This window comes from Amia ocellicauda, chromosome 3 (genome assembly GCF_036373705.1).
Source record: "Amia ocellicauda isolate fAmiCal2 chromosome 3, fAmiCal2.hap1, whole genome shotgun sequence".
Taxonomy (NCBI): domain Eukaryota; kingdom Metazoa; phylum Chordata; class Actinopteri; order Amiiformes; family Amiidae; genus Amia; species Amia ocellicauda.
Window position 1 is genome coordinate 50,771,309 of NC_089852.1, and position 20,186 is coordinate 50,791,494.

The window sequence follows — 20,186 nt, forward strand, 5'->3', positions numbered from 1 at the left end:
AAATATCATAACCTGGACTGATCTAAAATCAGATTAGATCAGAGTGTTGCACAGCATTCCTAGAAGATCTGACCCACAAAGGACCTAATTTGAAACAACTCCCCTGTTCCAAAAATCTCAGGAGCTCTTGAAGCACTCCCCAGTGGAGAATTTATAACAATTTAAGACATGAATTATAACCATGTCTACACTCCCCTATTTGGGCACCTTACAACCCCCGAACCCAATCCCCCCCCCCACACCCCCGTTCCCACATGCATCACCCACCTAAGAAACTCTTTGAAAGTGGAACCTTAACTTTTATCTTCCTTTGCAAGAGAGAAATTTCTCTCCCATGAAACCGATCTCTCAGTATCTTTCCTGGAGGGAGGCCATGAAATCAAAATTCAGTATTCAGGCTGCAGCTGTCCTGCCTTCACCTCTGGTTACTGGCATGTGGAATATCACTGGGAGAAAAAGAATAAGAATAAACATTTGTGTTTATGATTTTTAAACCATTAATATCAATGCACAGTGAAATGAGTGCATCCATAGAAAACAATGTAACCAAGATATAGGTGGCAATGTAAACTTTTAGAATTAATCTGTGTTGACACTCTTTTCCCCCCCTGAGTCTTAAGCTTTTCTAAATTTGTTCAATATATAAGACCCCATTCACATATGTAGCTGGTAAACTTGCTATTGTTTTTCTTCTTCTAGGTATGATTGAAGTCTGAAATTTAACAGTATTCAATTTTCAGGTATAAAATGCATTGTGAAATTGTGAACAGGATCAGGTAACTTTATGCACTTATCAGAATTTTGCATTAAAACGATATAAATTTAACCGAAGCAGGTTTCCATTCAAATCAATGTATTTTAAAGCGAGACCAGCTGTTTACTATGCAATCCGACATGCAATTATATTAGAACATAAGAAAGTTTACAAACGAGAGGAGGCCATTCGACCCATCATGGTCATTTGGTGTCCATTAATATCTAAGTGATCCAAGGATCCTATCCAGTCTATTTTTAAATGTTCCCAAACTTTCAGCTTCTACCACATCGCTGGGTAGTTTCTTCCAGATTGTGACTACTCTCTGTGTAAAGAAGTGTTTCCTGTTTTCCGTTTTGAATGCCTTGAAGCCCAATTTCCATTCGTGTCCCTGGGTGCATGTGTCCCTGCTGATCTGGAAAAGCTCCTCTGGTTTGAGCTGAGCAGTACAATTACAAATGCCGGCTTTTGAGGTAACAACTGGGACAATGCAGAAATTAAAGCACTGTTTACAATGTGGATTGAAGATAAAGTTAAAAGATAAACCAAAGGAAGTGTACGAGCGCTGCTGTCTGAGGACATAACTATAGAAGCGATCACAGAGGCTTCTTTCGATGGCTTATGAATCACTCGCTAAACCAAGTTAAAAGGACAATAAAAATGCAAAGATCAGACTTTAAAAATCACAACAAACACAGTGGAGTCCAGAGAAAAGGTTGCACATTTTTCTGAGGAACTCATAAGAAATACTGAGCAGCAGCTTGGATTGCATGGGACACATCGACCTGCAGCAAACAGCACCAAAGTGACAGACACTTTTGAAGTACTACTACTAATATATTATCTACTGTGTGTGTGTGTGTCTATGTATGTAATACATAGATTAAACATTTCAGATTAAAAATCTCAGTAGGCTATTGGTAACTAATGCATACAATTTGTGATTTAATGTAGATGTCCTACTAAATGTGCTTCACTTTCGGGTGAATTGTAAAACAGCACTAGTCTTGCAGAACTGAAGATAAACATCTGAAAAGGGAAATATATTAATTCAATTCCCCATTGAACCAGCACATTTTAACATATTTGAAAGCTTTGTCTGCAAAGGGTTAAGATTATTTTCAAATAAAATATAGAACCCATCAATAGCTTATATATATATCAATATTAATAAGTTGTGATTATAAATACATTGCATACACCTGTAATCAGACCTAATGCCATGCGTAACTGGTTTGTTTGAGCAGATTTGTTTAATTCCCGCCATGCATTTCATTTAGGTCTCCTTTTCAGTTGCATATGTGAACACGCATAGGCCTCCTAAAAGCTCAACTGTGAACGGGGTCAGAAAAAAAGCCAGACTAAATTTGAGGCAGCCCAGGGTTGGCTTAATAAGTGTGAACGGGTTCTAATACTACACACACACACACAGTTCTGCACCAGACTGAGATTCTGTAATGTACTGTCACAGTCGGAGACCAGCAAACACTGTAGAGAGGGGGTAATTACTTGCTTGTATTATTTTCTTGCCCATAAATACAAACCTTCTGGCACCTTATCACAAGCACTCTGTTTCACATTTTTGAATATTGCATCCCATTCTCCCCAGTCTCTTGTCTAATCAGAGTGATCTCTGATTTTGATCCAGCCACCACCACTCCGTCCAAATTCCTACTAGTATCTTTTATAATGGCAAAGTAACCTACATTACATTGGTTCCATCTGATGAGGGAACATAGAGCTCTTCTTAAACTCATTGTGAAACTTCAAGGTAAAATCACTGGATCTGAAAAGGTCTGAAAATCCCTTCATCATCTTGGTTTGTTCCTCAGTGAATTAATATAATTGATTTTTAAAAAGGTGTTAAATCTCTGACCTACTGCTTTATTTTATTGGAAAGTTTTATATTCACGGAGAAGGAGTAGGCTAACGAATATTACTTGATTTTGTGGGGTTGGGAAGAGTCATTGTTGTGTAAATCCCCTTGTCTTTATGCAATTGTTTTTGTGTGCTGTAAATACGGTAAAATCAAAGAGGGCCTACCTTTTTTTATTGATCAGCTCCAACAGAGGTAACCACCTGATTCTAGTATTGTAGATTGTTATTCTCGCACTCAGTAAATATCCATTGGTTTAATTTCCAATGTGGTAGCTCAGAATTTGGCTCTAGAAACTGCATACTGTGAAAAATAATTTTGGCATAGTCTTTACTTTGGGTTTTGTTTTGTAAATGGCCACTAGGCCTTGTTAATAACTTTTTGTCAAAATGTTTTATATTTCCTTGGGTTTATATGTCCTGCTTTAAACTGAAAGCCAATAAAAAGATTAAAATAAAATAGAGGAAAAGAAAGATGCTTAGGTCATGAAGATGCCAAAATACCTACACATCAGAAATGCAGCGGGCCAGTGCTCTTCAACACACTCTGGAATAGCAGTTGAAAATTTTGTCCAGACATTTCAAGTGCTGTTATAAAGAGAGTGAATTAATATAATTGTTTCTCTTCTTGACTTCCCCTTCAGAGTTTTATACCTTTGTTTTTGTTTTTGTTTTTTGGATCTACTGTGAAAAATAAAAAAATATAGTCAAATGTTATCATAAGCCTGTCAGCTGCAGTGAAAAAACATGCAAAACACCTGCAAAGAAATTTAAAATGGGTGTCAGTTTACATTATGTCTGTACTAGATAAAATCAGCCAAGACTCTTGGTGCTTCTGTAGACTTAACTTAATTTCACCTAGACCTTGATGGGACATGTGCATGGTGACAGTCCCGAGTACCAACTTTAATGCTGTCACATCCATGCAAGTGCAGTTATTGTCAATGCAATTTGTATTTGGTATTTGGCATTTGTTGTTATTTTCCCGTGCGTCAGAGGGGTAATCATCTGCAAACCACGGAGAGTCAAGCACTACTGCATCATTGTCATTTTGTTTTTCATTGTTTTGTTTTATTGCATTTCACAGCACCAGCATCCTCGTCCCACAAAACCACGAAGCCTTCGGATTTATGAGTCTCATGTGGGTATAGCATCCCCAGAAGGAAAAGTGGCATCTTACAGCAACTTCACACACAATGTGCTGCCTAAAATAAAGGACCTTGGTAAGTAATAAACTCATATAAAACAGACTGTGTCTACATATTGTATGCTGCCGGCAGTAAAAGGTTTTTTTGCACCAAATAAAACTCCCTTTTATTGACTCTCAAACTGACAGCCCAAGCTTTATTCATCGTGATACTAGGGTATGATGCTCAAAGGGCCCATGACAGTGCCGTGCAGATGCTATGCATACATTGGGATTTGGAAACTTCTTTAAAGGGAAACCGAGGGGCATTACAGTAGTTTAATGTAAAGATAAACATGCTAAACCTTGGCCTTAAATCCTTCCCTATTCAAATTGAAATGGGTCTCTTGTTTTCAGGTGCATTCCTCCACCAGTCAGCGGTCAGTATTCAATTGGGGCCTCGTATTTCCATCCCCAGGTTATGTAGTATTAATTTTGAACACCCTGGAGAGGCTTAGTTACAAGTTGTTTAAAAGACTTTCCCTACAAAATGTGACGCTTTCATTGGATGAAAGGAAGCAAAGGATATGAACTCTATATGGAATATGTTTAAGTTTGCATTAATACCTTACTCTATCATATGTCACAAGACATAAGAGAATCTATTAATATTTTACAATTTTACCTTAATTGCCAATGCACTTCAGCCCTCTAATCTGAGTTTGACAGTTTGCAAGTTTTTTTTCCGGCATGTCTTTAGGGACTGGCTGACATTCCATGCAGTTATAGCTAAATCATGTTAAACAATAAAAAGCACTTGATTTTGATGTATGGAAATCATCTATCCTTAACGTAAATGGTATAGCCATTCTGTTTGTATAGAACATTTTACTGAAATATATATGCTACCATCTTTTTAAAAAATAAAATAAAACTATAAGTGAGTTTACAACTATAGGGACATAAACCGGCCAGCTCTTCGGTCCCTTGTTCTAAATTGGTTTCAAGAACCTTATCAATCCGTTTTATATATGGAGTAATTAATGAATGTGCATAATAACGCACACCAATATTTTGAACGAAAACAATACGTAATTAACGCATGTAGTGCAAAATTGCTTAAAAGCTGTGTTAAGATGTTGACCTATTGGAGCTTAATATGTTTTTGAAAGAGCAGACATGCCTTTTGTTATTTACCATAAAAGAGCACTTAAAAAAAAGTGGGTCTGTGCTTTATTGTGCACTTCCCTCCCAGCTGAGGTCTCCTTGACCCCACAGCCTCACTGTATCGTATCGATCCTGATGTCTACCAGATCAGCACTTCAGCATCAAGTGCTACTTCAATGTGGGCCCATCTTGTTCCTGACACAAAAGAGCTGTTGCAAGTTAATTCCCTGTTTACTGTTACACCTCACCTGAAGTGATCATTACCATAGCGATTTCACTGCTCCTTGAGATGATGACACAGGGGCCAGGCTGTTGTGAATGAGGGGTGCTGCTTTTGTTTGGGGTTCAAAGCGTTTACAAGGCTCCTGTAATTTGAGGAGCTGGAGATTTTAATTTTGAAGCAGAATGTGGAGAGTGTGATGTTACAAATTGCACATCTCCAGAAAAAAAAAAAAATCTACAATAATTAGCATGGATGAGAGGCACGGTGACACAGGCACACACATGTGGCTCTGTGTCAGTGTTCCCGAGTATGATGCAATGGTGTTTTGCAGACAGCTGACCTTGTGAACCCTCTAACTTGTGAAGACATATTATTGAAAACAACAACAAAAGAAAAAATGTTGTTTAAGGGAAAATGTTCACAGATGTGGTTTTGTCTCTAATGCTTGATATCAAACAGCTTTGAATGATGGTCCACAGTAGCTGAGATATAGTGTGTTTCAATTAATCTGATATCAGAAAAAATGGAATAAAACCTTCATGTTGATTTGCCTGCTTGTGTTAGCAGTTGTGTGTCAAGATTTGATTTATCATAAATGTGTGCTATATATTTGTCCCTGTAATCCAGTATTGTTCTTAAATATCTCACATTTGAATACCGTTTTACCATTGGTAATATCATTGAGCTTTAGTATTACCTGGTCTGTTATAAGACTGTTAAAACTTCTTCCCTCGATTTGCCATGATCTCTGTATCTGTGCACCCACTCTATGAAATCTCTCATAATAGAAATTGTGCCATAAAACAAGCAAACACAAACTATAATTCAGACAGAATTTACTCCACTTTTTATGCCAGATAAACTTGCACTAACTTTATAAAATGTTTTATGTAAGAAAAATATATATTTATGAAATCTTTTCCATACATATAGTAACTCATGCTAGATTTGCATTTTTTTAGTTTTACTAAGATGAAAAGAAAACACTTTTTTATTGATATGAAAAGCTGTAACACTTCTGAATATAATTTCTTAAAATAAAATGTCTAAAGTATTAAAAAAAAAAAAAAAAAACATTAGGCATTCATATTTTAATGTCTGAATTATTAAATTTAATGAATCACCCAGGGCTTTGTTTACACTCTGAGATTTCAACAGTGAGAAACAAAATTAACAGTGATTGTGCTTTTAAAGTTTGAAGTGGATAATGCATAATGCATCAATAAAATGATAGTTTAGAAATGTGCACGCTACACAATCACTGAAGAATTCAGAAGTGAAATTTGAGTTCATGGCAAACCAATGCTTTGGATCCCATTAGACTTTCAGTGTTGCCTTGTGCTGGCTACGTTTGCAGTGTCATCTTGTGAAAAGCAGCTGTCAGATCCAGAAAATGAGCAAAGAGACAAAGTGACATAATGCAATTCCATTTTGAGGTAAAATGTCTCCTCCAAGGCTAATAAAGATAATGCAATAATGTACTTCTCCTCAATGTCCTGTGAAAATCCATCTCTCTCGCCCCTGCTGAAAATGAGTGATCAAATGTAAATTTTAGTCAGACAAGCTCAAATGTGCCATGAGGTCAGAAATGCACTTTCTCTATGTTCGTTCAATCAATCAGTCAGTAATTTTTTTTGATGTACTGCACCCTTTGCAAAAGTTGCCACAGAGTACTTCACCCATAAAACAAACAACACACAAGCTCCTAGCAATTATACCAATTTGTTACAAAGTATTAATTGTATGAGTTTTCTTTCATAGGCTGAGTTGTATCAAGAGGTCCTTTGTATCACTTTTATTCTAACCAACTTGGAATTCTAGTGAGATTGTTTTGTGTGCTGTGATGACAGCTGCAAATAACAGAGGACTTACTGAACTTAAGGCTCGTGTAGTGAATCAGCAAGCTAAATCAGCAATTACTGTGAAAACTTCAGCTTGATCTACACATGTAGTTGCTTTCTTCATAGCAGGAACCTAGTCAGGGTTTAGAGTAAGGGTAGGCAATGCTGAGTTTAGTGCTCCAGGTTAAACATCTCTGCTACATCTGTTGATTTGCTTTATCAATTGAAAGAGTTTTGCAGGGCTATGATATCTTACACCTTACTTCTTTTTTTAATTTCCTTTCGCTGATCACTAGCACTGAACAGATTAAACTTACATGATGAATTCTGCAGAGGAAAACAAATATTTGTAATAACTACTCCTGGATATATCATATCTGGAAGAAAATCAGTTTGTAGGATATTTTGTTATTGTGATGTTACATTAATCAAATCCAATCTAGGCTAATGAGCCATCTGTAATAATACATTTTCTTCTGGTTTATGTGACATAAATGCAGCAAAGCATTCAACATTAATAGCTACTTTAAACAACAGATTTGCGGCTATTTTTGATGGGAGAAGCTGAAAGTAGATGGAATGTTTGAGGAAATCCTAATACTTTCCTATTTCTTTTACCTAATAAACTGTGGGTCCAGATTGAATACAACTTTTCTGCCAGGGTACATTTGCTTACACACTTCTAAAGAAACAAAATAGTGACAAATTAAAAGCTACAAAAATTGGACTGCTTATTCTTGAAAGAAAAATGTATTTTTATATATATATTATGATTTATGTAAATTTCCAACATAAAAAATAAATATTAAAAACAAATGTAAAATGAACATAACATTAAGTGTCCTGTTACCATGTCTCTTAATTTACTATTTATTTTAAAATCGAAAAAAAAATCTGAAGATGAAGCAATTTCCTATGCTTGCTATGTATTACTCTCTGAACTTGAAGCATAAGGTAATGAAACAAGGGACAAGCAAAACATAGAAAATTCCACAGGAGAAGAAATATATAGCAGATGTTTGAAATCTTGGAACATCAGAGCCAAAGCATTAATTACAAGATCAGACTCCACTCCATCTGCCTTAAAGTGAATCTCAGGAGCTACGATAGGAGTTTCACAAAGAAGCAGTTGGCTTACTCCAGAGACGGACCACATTCATAGGACTCCATTCCAGGACATTTGTCTTTAAACAGGCTGATCATTAATCATGGATTTGGATGAAGTATGAATAAATGAGCTCATCATCAGTTGAATAACTCAACTGAATTAAGATGGAGGACTAAGATTTTTATTTTATTTTACTTAAAACACAAACTTGTGAAAGACATTTGAAATTGTTCATATAAATGGATCCACTTCCTGTTATATATTTCACAGCATATTTGTTAGCGGCAACTGCTCCTAACAGTTGTATCACTCCAGTTTTGCTGTTCCACAAGGCTACAGACTACAGACTGCATGAAACTAAATTGTGTTAAACATTACAAACCCATTGCTATTCCAGCAGCTGCTGGCACATTGTAATTATATATTTCCTATTCACATGGTGCATCATGTTTTTTGTTTAAATGTGCTTATCTAGAGATCTCAATTTCACTGACTTCCAAAATATTCACATTAAGAAAGAAAAGGGGGAAGCTCGTACATAATAATTTGATTGAATGTTTTAATTTCTAATTAAAAACATTTGTAAAATGACTTAGTATGTTTCATATACTTGAAACCCTTACTTTTATTTAATTTCCACTATTTTACAACATTTAAAAAATAAAGGATATCAAGTGTGCCACTGGAAATACCGTGCCAAAGATTAATTAAAATGGACCTTTTGGTTTTCTTCATCATTCTTCTCTCAATCCCCTGTGCAATTTCACAATGCTGTCTAAATGGAGTTGTCACCAATGAGTCACAACAGCCTCCCAGATGCTTTCAAAAAGATGGAGAGAAGCCTACCTCAGAGATCCACCCATGCTGGTGATTCTCTAAAGAAGTTGCCCTCCAATCGCTATTGGACACCTCTAAGTACGTCATCGCTGTGTGTCAAATGTGGTTACAATACACTCGGTTGAAGACTAACGGATGAGAACAGCCCTCATTGATGATTGTCCCACCACAAAGTATATCTTTTGCAGGTCACTGCATGAAAATTGCAATGGTCATTCAAAAACACCTTAAATGTACACCCCACAAGACTGTATAGATCAACCCATGATTTGCAAGCAAGAAGTTGCATCTCCTCCAATGCTTTGGATTTCATGGAGCCCACAAATGAACCCATACCGATCTACTTAATGCCTGATCGCTTATGCTAAAACCTAATTATTCTATAGTGTTTATGCAGATTACTAGTAAATAAGCAACCAATGATTTACACCTAGTCCACATACCAATTGCTTTCCACAAAAAAGGCATTTATTGTTTTATTTATTGTTCTAGGCATGCTGGATATCAGTCTGTGTCAATATGTCTTCATGTTCAATTATTTCTAAATGAGATCGTGTTCAAAATGTGATCATCCTATTCCAGTGCTTCACAGTAGGGTGTTATAAAATCTAATATGCCCCCCCCTTCCAGTCATGATGCACCTGAATATGGCTTCGTACACTTTGTCTCAGCACAGACTACATAGTTTCTGTGGTCTACAAATATATATGTGTGTGTGGACAATAACAGCAGTATAGGTGATATATGATTGCCTAAATGTTGTGAGCATTCAAGAGGAAGCATTAGATGTCACTGTGCTTGCATCTGCCAAATTTACACAAACCAAAAACAAAGTATTTTTAAAAACAAATTAGTGCAAGATAAAAATGTGTGCTTTACTGGTATTACAAATGGTCCTCGATTTAGTCATTTAGAATAAGTTAAGCAGCAAAAACAGAGATAGTAATGTTTAGCATGCTCCATGGGGAATGGACCGAGTAGGAAATCATCATGATAAGGAAAGGCTTTTGTAGTTTACAAGTTTGAATATATTATTCATATTGTTCACTTTAGAATACTGTGTACCAAAGGGGTAGAATTAATCTTGATAATCTGACAAGATGAGTTGATACAAGTTGATAACACAGTGTATACCAGAGGATTTACGACATGTTAATGTTGGCTGTATTTTAAAGATAACCTTAATATTTCAGTTAGACACAATCTCAAGTCATTCTGTGAGAGGACTATCCTGGATTTATCAACATTGCAGTTTGAGAAATACATTAACAATCAATGAGTTACTTGGAGGCTTATATTCAGTAAGTCAGAATAATTTGTATTCTGAATATGAATTTGTCATGTCATACTCACAAAATGTAATCAATATCCGAATCCTAACAGAACACTTGTACATTTTCTTAGTATGAGCATCCTTAATGTTTTTTCTGAATATATCTTGCATTGTAAACTTAGTGGTTGTCTGAAATTCGGTCTAAAGTAAAGCTTGGCTGTTCTTGATTATTCAACGTCGCCTTCAGTTTTCTTCTTAGCACTGCATAACTTGAAAGAGAAATTGGAGGCAATTGCTATTGTTTTCCCCTTAGCTGGATCTGTGTATAGATCTAATGAGTGGATCTTGGAGAGCAAGTGAGGGCTAGAAGGAAAGGTGGTCCCTGATCATTTCTGCTTTCCAAGCACCAGCTCAGTGCCAGTCACTGTGATGCAGCACAACAAAACCACCTGATTGTCAATTTAGCTTTCTTTCCTTCCCTCACCCCCGAGAAAATATCTCATTATTGTCATGATTTGAATGGGATATGTCCCAATTCATTGTTGCATTCTGGCATGTTATGCGATCCTTTGGTTTCCAGCAAGGAATTGGTCATCAAAACAGCACTTTCCAGATGGCAGCACTGTGGAGTAGTGGTTAGGTAGTAGTGGTTAGGTCTCTGGACTCATAACTGGAACATTCAAATCCTGGGTAGGGCAATGCTGTTGTACCCTTGAGCAAGGTACTTCACTTAGATTGCTCCAGTAAAATGCCCAGCTGTATAAATGGGTATAAATGTAAGTCGCCCTGGATAAGAGCGTCTGCTAAAAAATGACAAATAATAAATAAATAATAATAATGTCAGGAAAGCTATGAAATTATTGATATCATCATCAACATCATCCTCATTCAGTGGAATTATTATAATATATCAGACCTTTAATAAATCAAAAAATTGTAGGGAGAGAGAGAGAGAGGAAGGTAGATGTGCACTAGGTTATTGTATTTAAAGTTGTTTTTGTCCTGGTATGACCCAGTAAACTTGAAAGACATTCACAAGTCATAGAGCATGGACAGCATACTCGTCTTCTTTTATTTATAAGCAATTGTTCTTTTCCCTTCATTTATCTAAAAAGGGATTTTTTTTTCCTGCAGTGTAAGCCCTTTTCTGTCACCACTGATATTCTGACATTACCGTGTCCTAAATAATCCCAAGTTTTTTTTGTTCTTGTTTTTTTTTGTGTGTGTGTGTGTATATATATTATTAAGTGTTCTTTCCATACAGGATATGATTACTTGAGTGTCAGAATACTGTCTCTTCTTTATTGTGTTATGTGTTCTGTTTGGTTTTCCTGTTATATATCTAATGGGTATATAAGTAAGCCACGGCCAGTAAACACATTGCTGGGACATCAAGCAAGTTGTGAAATGAATCTCTTGTATTCAGGACATCAGTACATGTTTACGTGGGAGTGCATACATGTATATACACAGTATACATTCATTTGTAATTTGGCATATGCTTCGCCTACATGCAAAGCAAGCTGAGAAAATACGGCTAAACCTTTCTGAAAAGTAATAATTAAATTCTTGCCTTGAGTTACGTATAGATGCAATTGAATAATTGATCATGTAAATCTGATTAATGTTACAAGTTTTATGTGAACTCCAATCATCTGTTTCTGAAATCACACAATTTAATATGTATTTCTGCATGCATATTATTTCTACATCCAAATGTGGTTTATTAAGATACAGTTTTAATCATTAAAATGTTGCCTTGAGTTAGTATGTGAGATATTAAATAATTGAACAATCTTTAAGTGGTAAACTGGATGATACTATTGCTACTACTACTAACAGTAGTACTACTATTACTACTAATAATACTGATTTGTATTCTAAGTTTTTCTCTGTGCAATCCTATTATAGAATAGTTAAATGTTATTGATTATGTTCTGCCTCGAGCTGTATGAACCATTTACCATGATTCTAGACACTGTTTCTTGCCAATTAGAAATAATATGAATTAAGTGTCAGAATCTATATTTCAGAGTGCTTAAATTTAAATATTTTTTGGTTTGATTATCTGTCATTTTTCAAAACCACTCAGATCCGTCTACGGCCTATATTTTCAGGCAGAGTGTAATCAAGACATCTTAATTGTCTACTTCAGTACAGTCATGATCTGCACCAACTTTTCAGTGGAATACAGATGGATTGAGATCTGGTCTGGAACAATTATTTTGTTCCCCCAACACAGAACTTATTTGTGCATTTTCTTCACTGTTTTGTGACAGGGTGTTGTTTGACAGTAAGGTGGTATTATGGTCCATAGTATTTTGAACATATTAAACCAGTTGGCTATTTAGGTCTGTAGACACTACAAAATCTGTGAGAGGTATCATACATCAGTTGAGTCATTTGTTGAAATAATGTGTTTGGATGATATCAGTCCTTTGTTTTCTTGTTTTGCAGGCTTTATAACTAAAGACACAGTGTGGAAATTCTTGCTTTTGACTTCATTAAATATTTTGTTTCCTTGAACATTTTTAGTTTGAGGAGCCTTCCAAAAAATGATATATAAATCTGTTTGAGTTGACAACACATACAGTCTTCTCAAACATTTTTGAAACATAGAGCTGGATTAAATAAATAAATAAATAAATACAAAGTTTGCATTTTCCTTAAGAGAAAAGCCTTTAGAGTTTTGCAGTTTCTCTTCTAGCTGTTTTAAAACAGAAATATTTTGTGCTGCCAAGAGATGATTTGCCTATGTGGGTTATAAAATGGCAGACAAAGAAATTAAACAGTGAGGGGGGAAAAATAAAATAAGTTTAACCCCCTATTGCTCGCTTTTTGGATTTTATTTACTATGTGTATTCTGATATATGATTGTTTTTCATTAAAAGGAAGAAACATTTTAAATTGTGACAGCAATTCTGAAATAATATAAGTACCACAAATCACAATTGATAAATGTCTGCTTATTCATCAATCACATAAAAAATAAACTGTACCTCATTGAGTCTATTGACAAAATGTTTCCAACTCTTTTACTGCAGTTGTTGTTTACCAAGTGCTTTTTGGTCAAATGTGTGTTCCTATATAGTATAAGAACTTCTGAGGTTTACATCTCAGATGAGAGATGCTGTTCCAACCCAACATTAAAGGCAACTGCTACATCATTGGCATATTCCAGTTAGTCAACAACAAGGAGGTGAAATTCTTAGAAAATTAAATATGGAGCCTTTTCCTTATTCATTTTCAGGCAGTGTGCATGGAGCCCACAGAAGAATTGTTATTGTAGATAGTGCATAAATATAAAATAAACCATGGATATCACTCAGCATTAGCTGTATACATGAGTTTAACCCCAATGAGCCGCAGGCACATTGCACTGAACTAAAAGGCTAGGTCTTCAGATTATTAATTCTTCCTAGTCAGGTATTAAAAGGATTAAAGAAGGAAATTCTGCAGTGAAGTGATGCCTGCTCCCACGGCAGATTTTCCTCTAAATAGAACAATTTAAAACCATCAGAAGGTTCTTCACAGTAGATTTACACAATATAGCTCCCATAGGAAGGCTGAACAGCCTTGACAAATTACAAACCAAGAATATCATGTGCATAGTTAATGTGACACTAAGTAATTAATTTGTTGTTGGCCAAAACAAAACAAAAAGTTTATATCTCTCAGAATGAACTACAGTTCATTTTTTTCTGCTATCTATCGTAATTTTAAAAGTTAAAGACCAGAAATATCAAGAAAAGCAAGTTGCAAAGCAAATATACTCCAATAGGTGTTTCTGTAAAGAAAGTAAAGATGTTGTCAAGCACCCAGAGAAAGTATGCTAATGCAGAGAACCATAATAAACAATTTTAAGTATCTGATTATGTCACCTTAATGAGGATGTGTTATGTGTAAACATTCTTCTGAATAAATAGATATCAGCTACCTGTGGTAAGTATAGCCTTGTGTGCTTAAGAGCTGAAACAAAAGTGGTTTTGGAACAATGTCATTTTTTTTCTAATGAAGAGTTAGAAGTTCTTGTATTCTTGTATTTTAAAAGTTTGAATATGTAATGCAATAGTAGAACATCACTGCTCATAGAGTCTGAGAGTGTTTTGTTCCTTTTTTTAAATGGGATGATATCAAGAGGCTGACAAAGGAAAAGCTAACAGCTAATAAAAGCAAGTGCCAGTCATGTGGGGGTGATCATGGGGGATGGTTTGCTTTTTCAAGTTTTTCATGATTGTAGCAGGTTTTCAAGAGTTCTTAACTAATTGACTCAATCTCAAGTTTCACAACTGACAACAGCTTTAGAAAATCTAATTTTAATATTTGACAAACTCTCATTTGCACAATAACCACCCTGTATCACAGGTTCACAGGGATGCTAAGAATGAAATATTAATCAAGGGCATAACAGTAAAAACATATTACCTTTGCACAACACAGGTTTATCATTGCTATATAGTTTGTTTGCTTGTTAAATTCATGTCATTCAGAACTTCAGACTCATTTGCAAACAATTTCTGTCCCTAAATGCGGTTTAAACTAGGCCACAATGTAGTCTAAATATTTAAATTAAGTTTAAGTTTAAATTTAAATTATGCACTAAACATATATTCATCTCCTTGTAATAGTTTCCAAATAAGCAATATTTTGTTAAGCACTGGTTATTGATGTAAAATTTAAATTTTCTTTATTAAAGACATTATCACTTAAACACCATTACTGAAGGCAAGCCTATATCATACCATATATCCTGCCCCTATTGAAAAATATCTCCATAGAATGAAGCAAATGCAATTATATATCGCCAAAATTCTATAACATGTTTTTATTGCAATAAAAATCTTGATCAAGGTAAGAAATCATTGGTAATGGAATAACATTAAATCACTGCTTTGGTGATTATTGTTACCCTTTATGTATATATTTGTGTATCTGTCCACTCACTGCCTTCTGTCCATATTGAAGGCCAATGTGCATCGCTTAGCGTTGTTTCTGTAGTCTCTGTCTGGTGTGTTTATAGAGCCGTTTTGGAATAGAGATAATTTAACAGAATGAATATATATGTATAATATCTGTGTATGTATAGTGAGGGAAAAAGTATTTGATCCCCTGCTGATTTTGTACGTTTGCCCACTGACAAAGAAATTATCAATCTATCATTTTAATGGTAGGTGTATTTTAACCGTGAGAGACAGAATAACAACAACAAAATCCAGGAAAACGCATTTCAAAAAAGTAATAAATTGATTTGCATGTTATTGAGGGAAATAAGTATTTGATCCCCTATCAATCAGCAAGATTTATGGCTCCCAGGTGTCTTTTATACAGGTAACGAGCTGAGATTAGGAGCACTCTCTTAAAGGGAGTGCTCCTAATCTCAGCTCGTTACCTGTATAAAAGACACCTGTCCACAGAAGCAATCAATCAATCAGATTCCAAACTCTCCACCATGGCCAAGACCAAAGAGCTGTCCAAGGATGTCAGGGACAAGATTGTAGACCTATACAAGGCTGGAATGGGCTACAAGGCCATCGCCAAGCAGCTTGGTGAGAAGGTGACAACAGTTGGTGCGATTATTCGCAATTGGAAGAAACGCAAAATAACTGTCAGTCTCCCTCGGTCTGGGGCTCCATGCAAGATCTCACCTCGTGGAGTTTCAATGATCATGAGAACGGTGAGGAATCAGCCCAGAACTACACGGGAGGATCTTGTTCATGATCTCAAGGCAGCTGGGACCATAGTCACCAAGAAAACAATTGGTAACACACTACGCCGTGAAGGACTGAAATCCTGCAGCTCCCGCAAGGTCCTCCTGCTCAAGAAAGCACATGTACAGGCCCGTCTGAAGTTTGCCAATGAACATCTGAATGATTCAGAGGAGAACTGGGTGAAAGTGTTGTGGTCAGATGAGACCAAAATCGAGCTCTTTGGCATCAACTCAACTCGCTGTGTTTGGAGGAGGAGGAATGACCCCAAGAACACCATCCCCACCGTCAAACATGGAGGTGGATACATTATGCTTTGGGGGTGTTTTTCTGCTAAGGGGACAGGACAACTACACCGCATCAAAGGGACGATGGACGGGGCCATGTAGCGTCAAATCTTGGGTGAGAACCTCCTTCGCTCAGCCAGGGCATTGAAAATGGGTCGTGGATGGGTATTCCAGCATGACAATGACCCAAAACACACAGCCAAGGCAACAAAGGAGTGGCTCAAGAAGAAGCACATTAAGGTCCTGGAGTGGCCTAGCCAGTCTCCAGACCTTAATCCCACAGAAAATCTGTGGAGGGAGCTGAAGTTTCGAGTTTCCAAACGTCAGCCTCAAAACCTTAATGACTTGGAGAGGATTTGCAAAGAGGAGTGGGACAAAATCCCTCCTGAGATGTGTGCAAACCTGGTGGCCAACTACAAGAAACGTCTGACCTCTGTGATTGCCAACAAGGGTTTTGCCACCAAGTACTAAGTCGAAGGGGTCAAATACTTCTTTCCCTCATTAACATTCAAATCAATGTATAACTTTTTTGAAATGCGTTTTTCTGGATTTTTTTGTTGTTATTCTGTCTCTCACTGTTAAAATACACCTACCATTAAAATTATAGACTGATCATTTCTTTGTCAGTGGGCAAACGTACAAAATCAGCGGGGGATCAAATACTTTTTTCCCTCACTGTATATTCAACAATAATAATTTTTCATTAACAGTTTTTAATGCACAGGGCCAGAAGATAAAGCTATGCATCTGGAGCTAGATTTGGTTAATTTAATCCCGAAAGTATGTCTACATAACCATAGGTGTAGGTTTAGAAAATCTCCAATTTTGAGAGAACGTTAAATTATCCCCCCAATAATGTATGCCTGGCTCCATAGGCATAGGGAACACATCCCCCACAATATTGATGGCGTCCCCCCATTTTGAAATGAAACCTACACCCCTGTAAATAATGTAAACATTTCTTGCAAATCAGCAAGTTAGGACCTTAAAGAAAAAAGACCTGCAACATTGTAGGTGTGTATGTGTATGTTCTTCACTCTTCAGCTCTCCCAATCTACCACAATGTCGGAAGAGGTGCTCTGAGGTTTATTTACAGCAGTTAGTCCTAAATTGGAGAATATGAAATGGAAAAGGTGGGCAAAATGATTAAAGGGGTATTGAAGGGAGACTAAATCAGTCTGGGTCAAGGAGTTTTCTGAGAAACATCTGCTGCTACCCGGTATCTTGTAAATCACATTCTAGGTTGTGCAAAGAAGGTTTTTATCTCTGTTAAATACTAAAAATCCCACAGTCATGTCCCGTATTTAAGGTTCTGCTGTGTTAACATGCTGGCTGGTCTGAGGTTACAGTTTTGAGACCCAATCTGTTCGGTTAATGCCACATATGGATGCGAGAACACTTTTCTTGCTACTTTTGTGTAAAAAAAAAAAAAAAAAAAAAAAAAACAGCCTTTCAAATTGTTGACCCAGATGTGTGCCAAAAAACCTGAAAACCCCATCCACATTTATTGAACAAATCCTCTTCTGTTATTCTTTTTCAAGTCTTCTGGAACTGACACCAGTCAAAGTAGTGAATGGAACCAGTAATTAGTAAGTTAGTAAGTGGGTGTGAGGTAGTCAGGAGTGCTCTCATGTTAGGCTAGACGCCTGGTGGAAACTGACAGGGTGCTGATTTGATAGCATCTCTGTGACAATGGGATTGGCTGCTGAGGTAGCTCATGCACCAATCGTCCCTTTGCTGCCAATAAGCGCCTTTCACACTTCCTGGTTTGTGACAACCAGGATGCTAATGTGCATTCAGACATCTGAGTTGTGCTGTTTATATTAGACATGATGATTCTCAATTACAGGTAGGGCTCATACATTTCTATAGCGGTGTACGCCCACTCAAAGCCTAACCTGTTACAGTGGCTCTGATTTGGGAGATACAGTGGTGACAGCCACTTCAAACATCTGTCATAAGATTTTTCTTTCCTTTTAAGATAAGACGGATCATTTTTATTGCAGTGGTTTTTACGTCAGACCTACAAGATTATTGTCTTGAATGTATACATTTATTGAAAATTGAAAAATAATTTGAATGAGAATTAATACTTCTTTTCCTTTTGCTTTTTAAAGGGTTAAAGACACACATATGATGTTATCATTCATTAAGGGTAGAACATTTAAGTGGTTACTGAATTATGCCAAAACACAATATTGTTGCTGCCTGCGCTATATAAATTATAACTGTCTTAGTCAAGTAACAAAAATGCTAGAAAGTGAAAGGTTTTTAATATCAGTACTTAAAGGAATGTCTCAAAAGCTATCAAACCATTATAGTTATTATAGTACAGTGAGACATGTATTTCTCATCTCCTTTTCCAGTTATTTAAATTAACTTATTTTAACCAGCCTCTGCGGCTTTGAGTTACATCCAGATAACAACAGATTAACTTTCTTGAGTTGAATAGCCTGTCTAATTTCTCTTTTTATTTACATTATTTTTTATTATACTGTAATTCTCCCCCTACCCCCGTTCACCCCAATTTGGAATCACTAATGACTGGGCTCATCATTATAACTTCCATACTGATTCAGACGGGATGAAACAAGCAGTCGCTCTTAAATGTCAAAGCATGTCATGTCGCTCCTACTGTCAGAGCCATCCGCAGTCGTCTTCCACCCACCCCTTCCCCTGGTGAAACAGAGACTTCTTCCACCTGGTATTGATGTGAACTCCAGGTGGTGATCTAGTGTCCAATGTTAATATATCTCATAATCATGTTCATGCAGCCTGTTATAAAAGCCTCACTCCCCTCCTCAATTTGTCAGAAAAGAAGGCTAATATTAACAGAATATTGAAAAGCTTGAGGATGAAATACCAAACACTGGGATTACATGAAATCAAAGATATAGCGATGAAAGCTGGCATGCATTTAACTCAAACCCCACATTCATTTTATCAGCAGTAAAAATATGTTTATTGACTGAACCGTCTTTTTGCGTGTGTGGCAAAGAGGGAGTCTTTAAATGCCGCCTTACTTAGAAACTCTTTGAAGTTTTCACTTCATATATTCGCTGCTTTTTGGTGTGGAAGAAGAATAAGAAAAAGAAGAAAGTGCGACAGGTTTGATGTTTACTTTTCTGATAAAAGATTTTAAAATCAATACACAAGTGTGCCAGGAGTTAGGAACAAAAGGATCTTTAGTCTTTTGATGTAATTAATGTTCCAACAAAAGGACTGCCATGCTAACTGACAAAGGGAAGCCTGTGAGTGGGTGGTTCCAAAACCTCAGAACAACTTCAGATAAGTAAATTGACACCCTTTTAAATGTATTCCTCTCTATTCAGGAACCACCCATTTTACTGGCAAGGGTTCTGTGGGAGTGCAAGGCAAGCACTGCTAATCCTGGTCTGTGAGATGGCTGCCCATTTTCTGATACAGAATCAGTACCTGGGAGTCCTGGGAGGGGACTGGTTCACTTTGACAATGATGGGTCAGGGATAGCCCATGTGTGCTTTGTGGGATTGTGGACCCTTGACTCTCTCATTCTTTAAAACTCTGCCTTTCAATAACGGGGACATTGACTTAGACAGATGGATATTTTTCTGGAGAGCTTTGATGTTTCGGATAGATGTTACAGTTCCTTCACAGAGCACCAGCAGTTGGTTCCATAAAACATGAAGCTTCCATGAAGCTGGTGAGTCCTTTGCCACTGAAAAGCCACAATATACAACATAAACTAAATCAAAGAGATCTTAGGGAAACACCTTTCACAAAACAGTATCTATTTACTTCCTACATTTGGCACAGAAACTTGTTTTTGTTTTTTGTTAGTGATATAATGCCTGTTGTTCAGTCTCATAGGGTGTGTGTGAGAGAGTTTTTCAGATCTCTCACTTTATTGCAGCAGACAGTAATGTGTGTGGTTGAATATTAACGAGTGATTCCAAACGTGGGCATACAACACACACAAACAAAAAACGTAATTGCAGATTCTAACTTTGA

The 20,186-nt window shown here is 36.5% G+C and overlaps 1 protein-coding gene across 3 annotated transcripts in view; it reads left to right on the forward strand.

Moving 5' to 3' along the window:
* The window catches only part of LOC136746956 (1,4-alpha-glucan-branching enzyme), a 374,922-nt gene that overhangs the window by 105,516 nt on the left and 249,220 nt on the right, over positions 1 to 20,186 (forward strand). For all 3 annotated transcript variants that reach the window (XM_066699867.1, XM_066699866.1, XM_066699865.1), the window contains exon 5: positions 3,717 to 3,852. In XM_066699867.1, the coding sequence (XP_066555964.1) occupies positions 3,717 to 3,852 (136 nt within the window). The remainder of the gene's footprint in view (positions 1 to 3,716; positions 3,853 to 20,186) is intronic.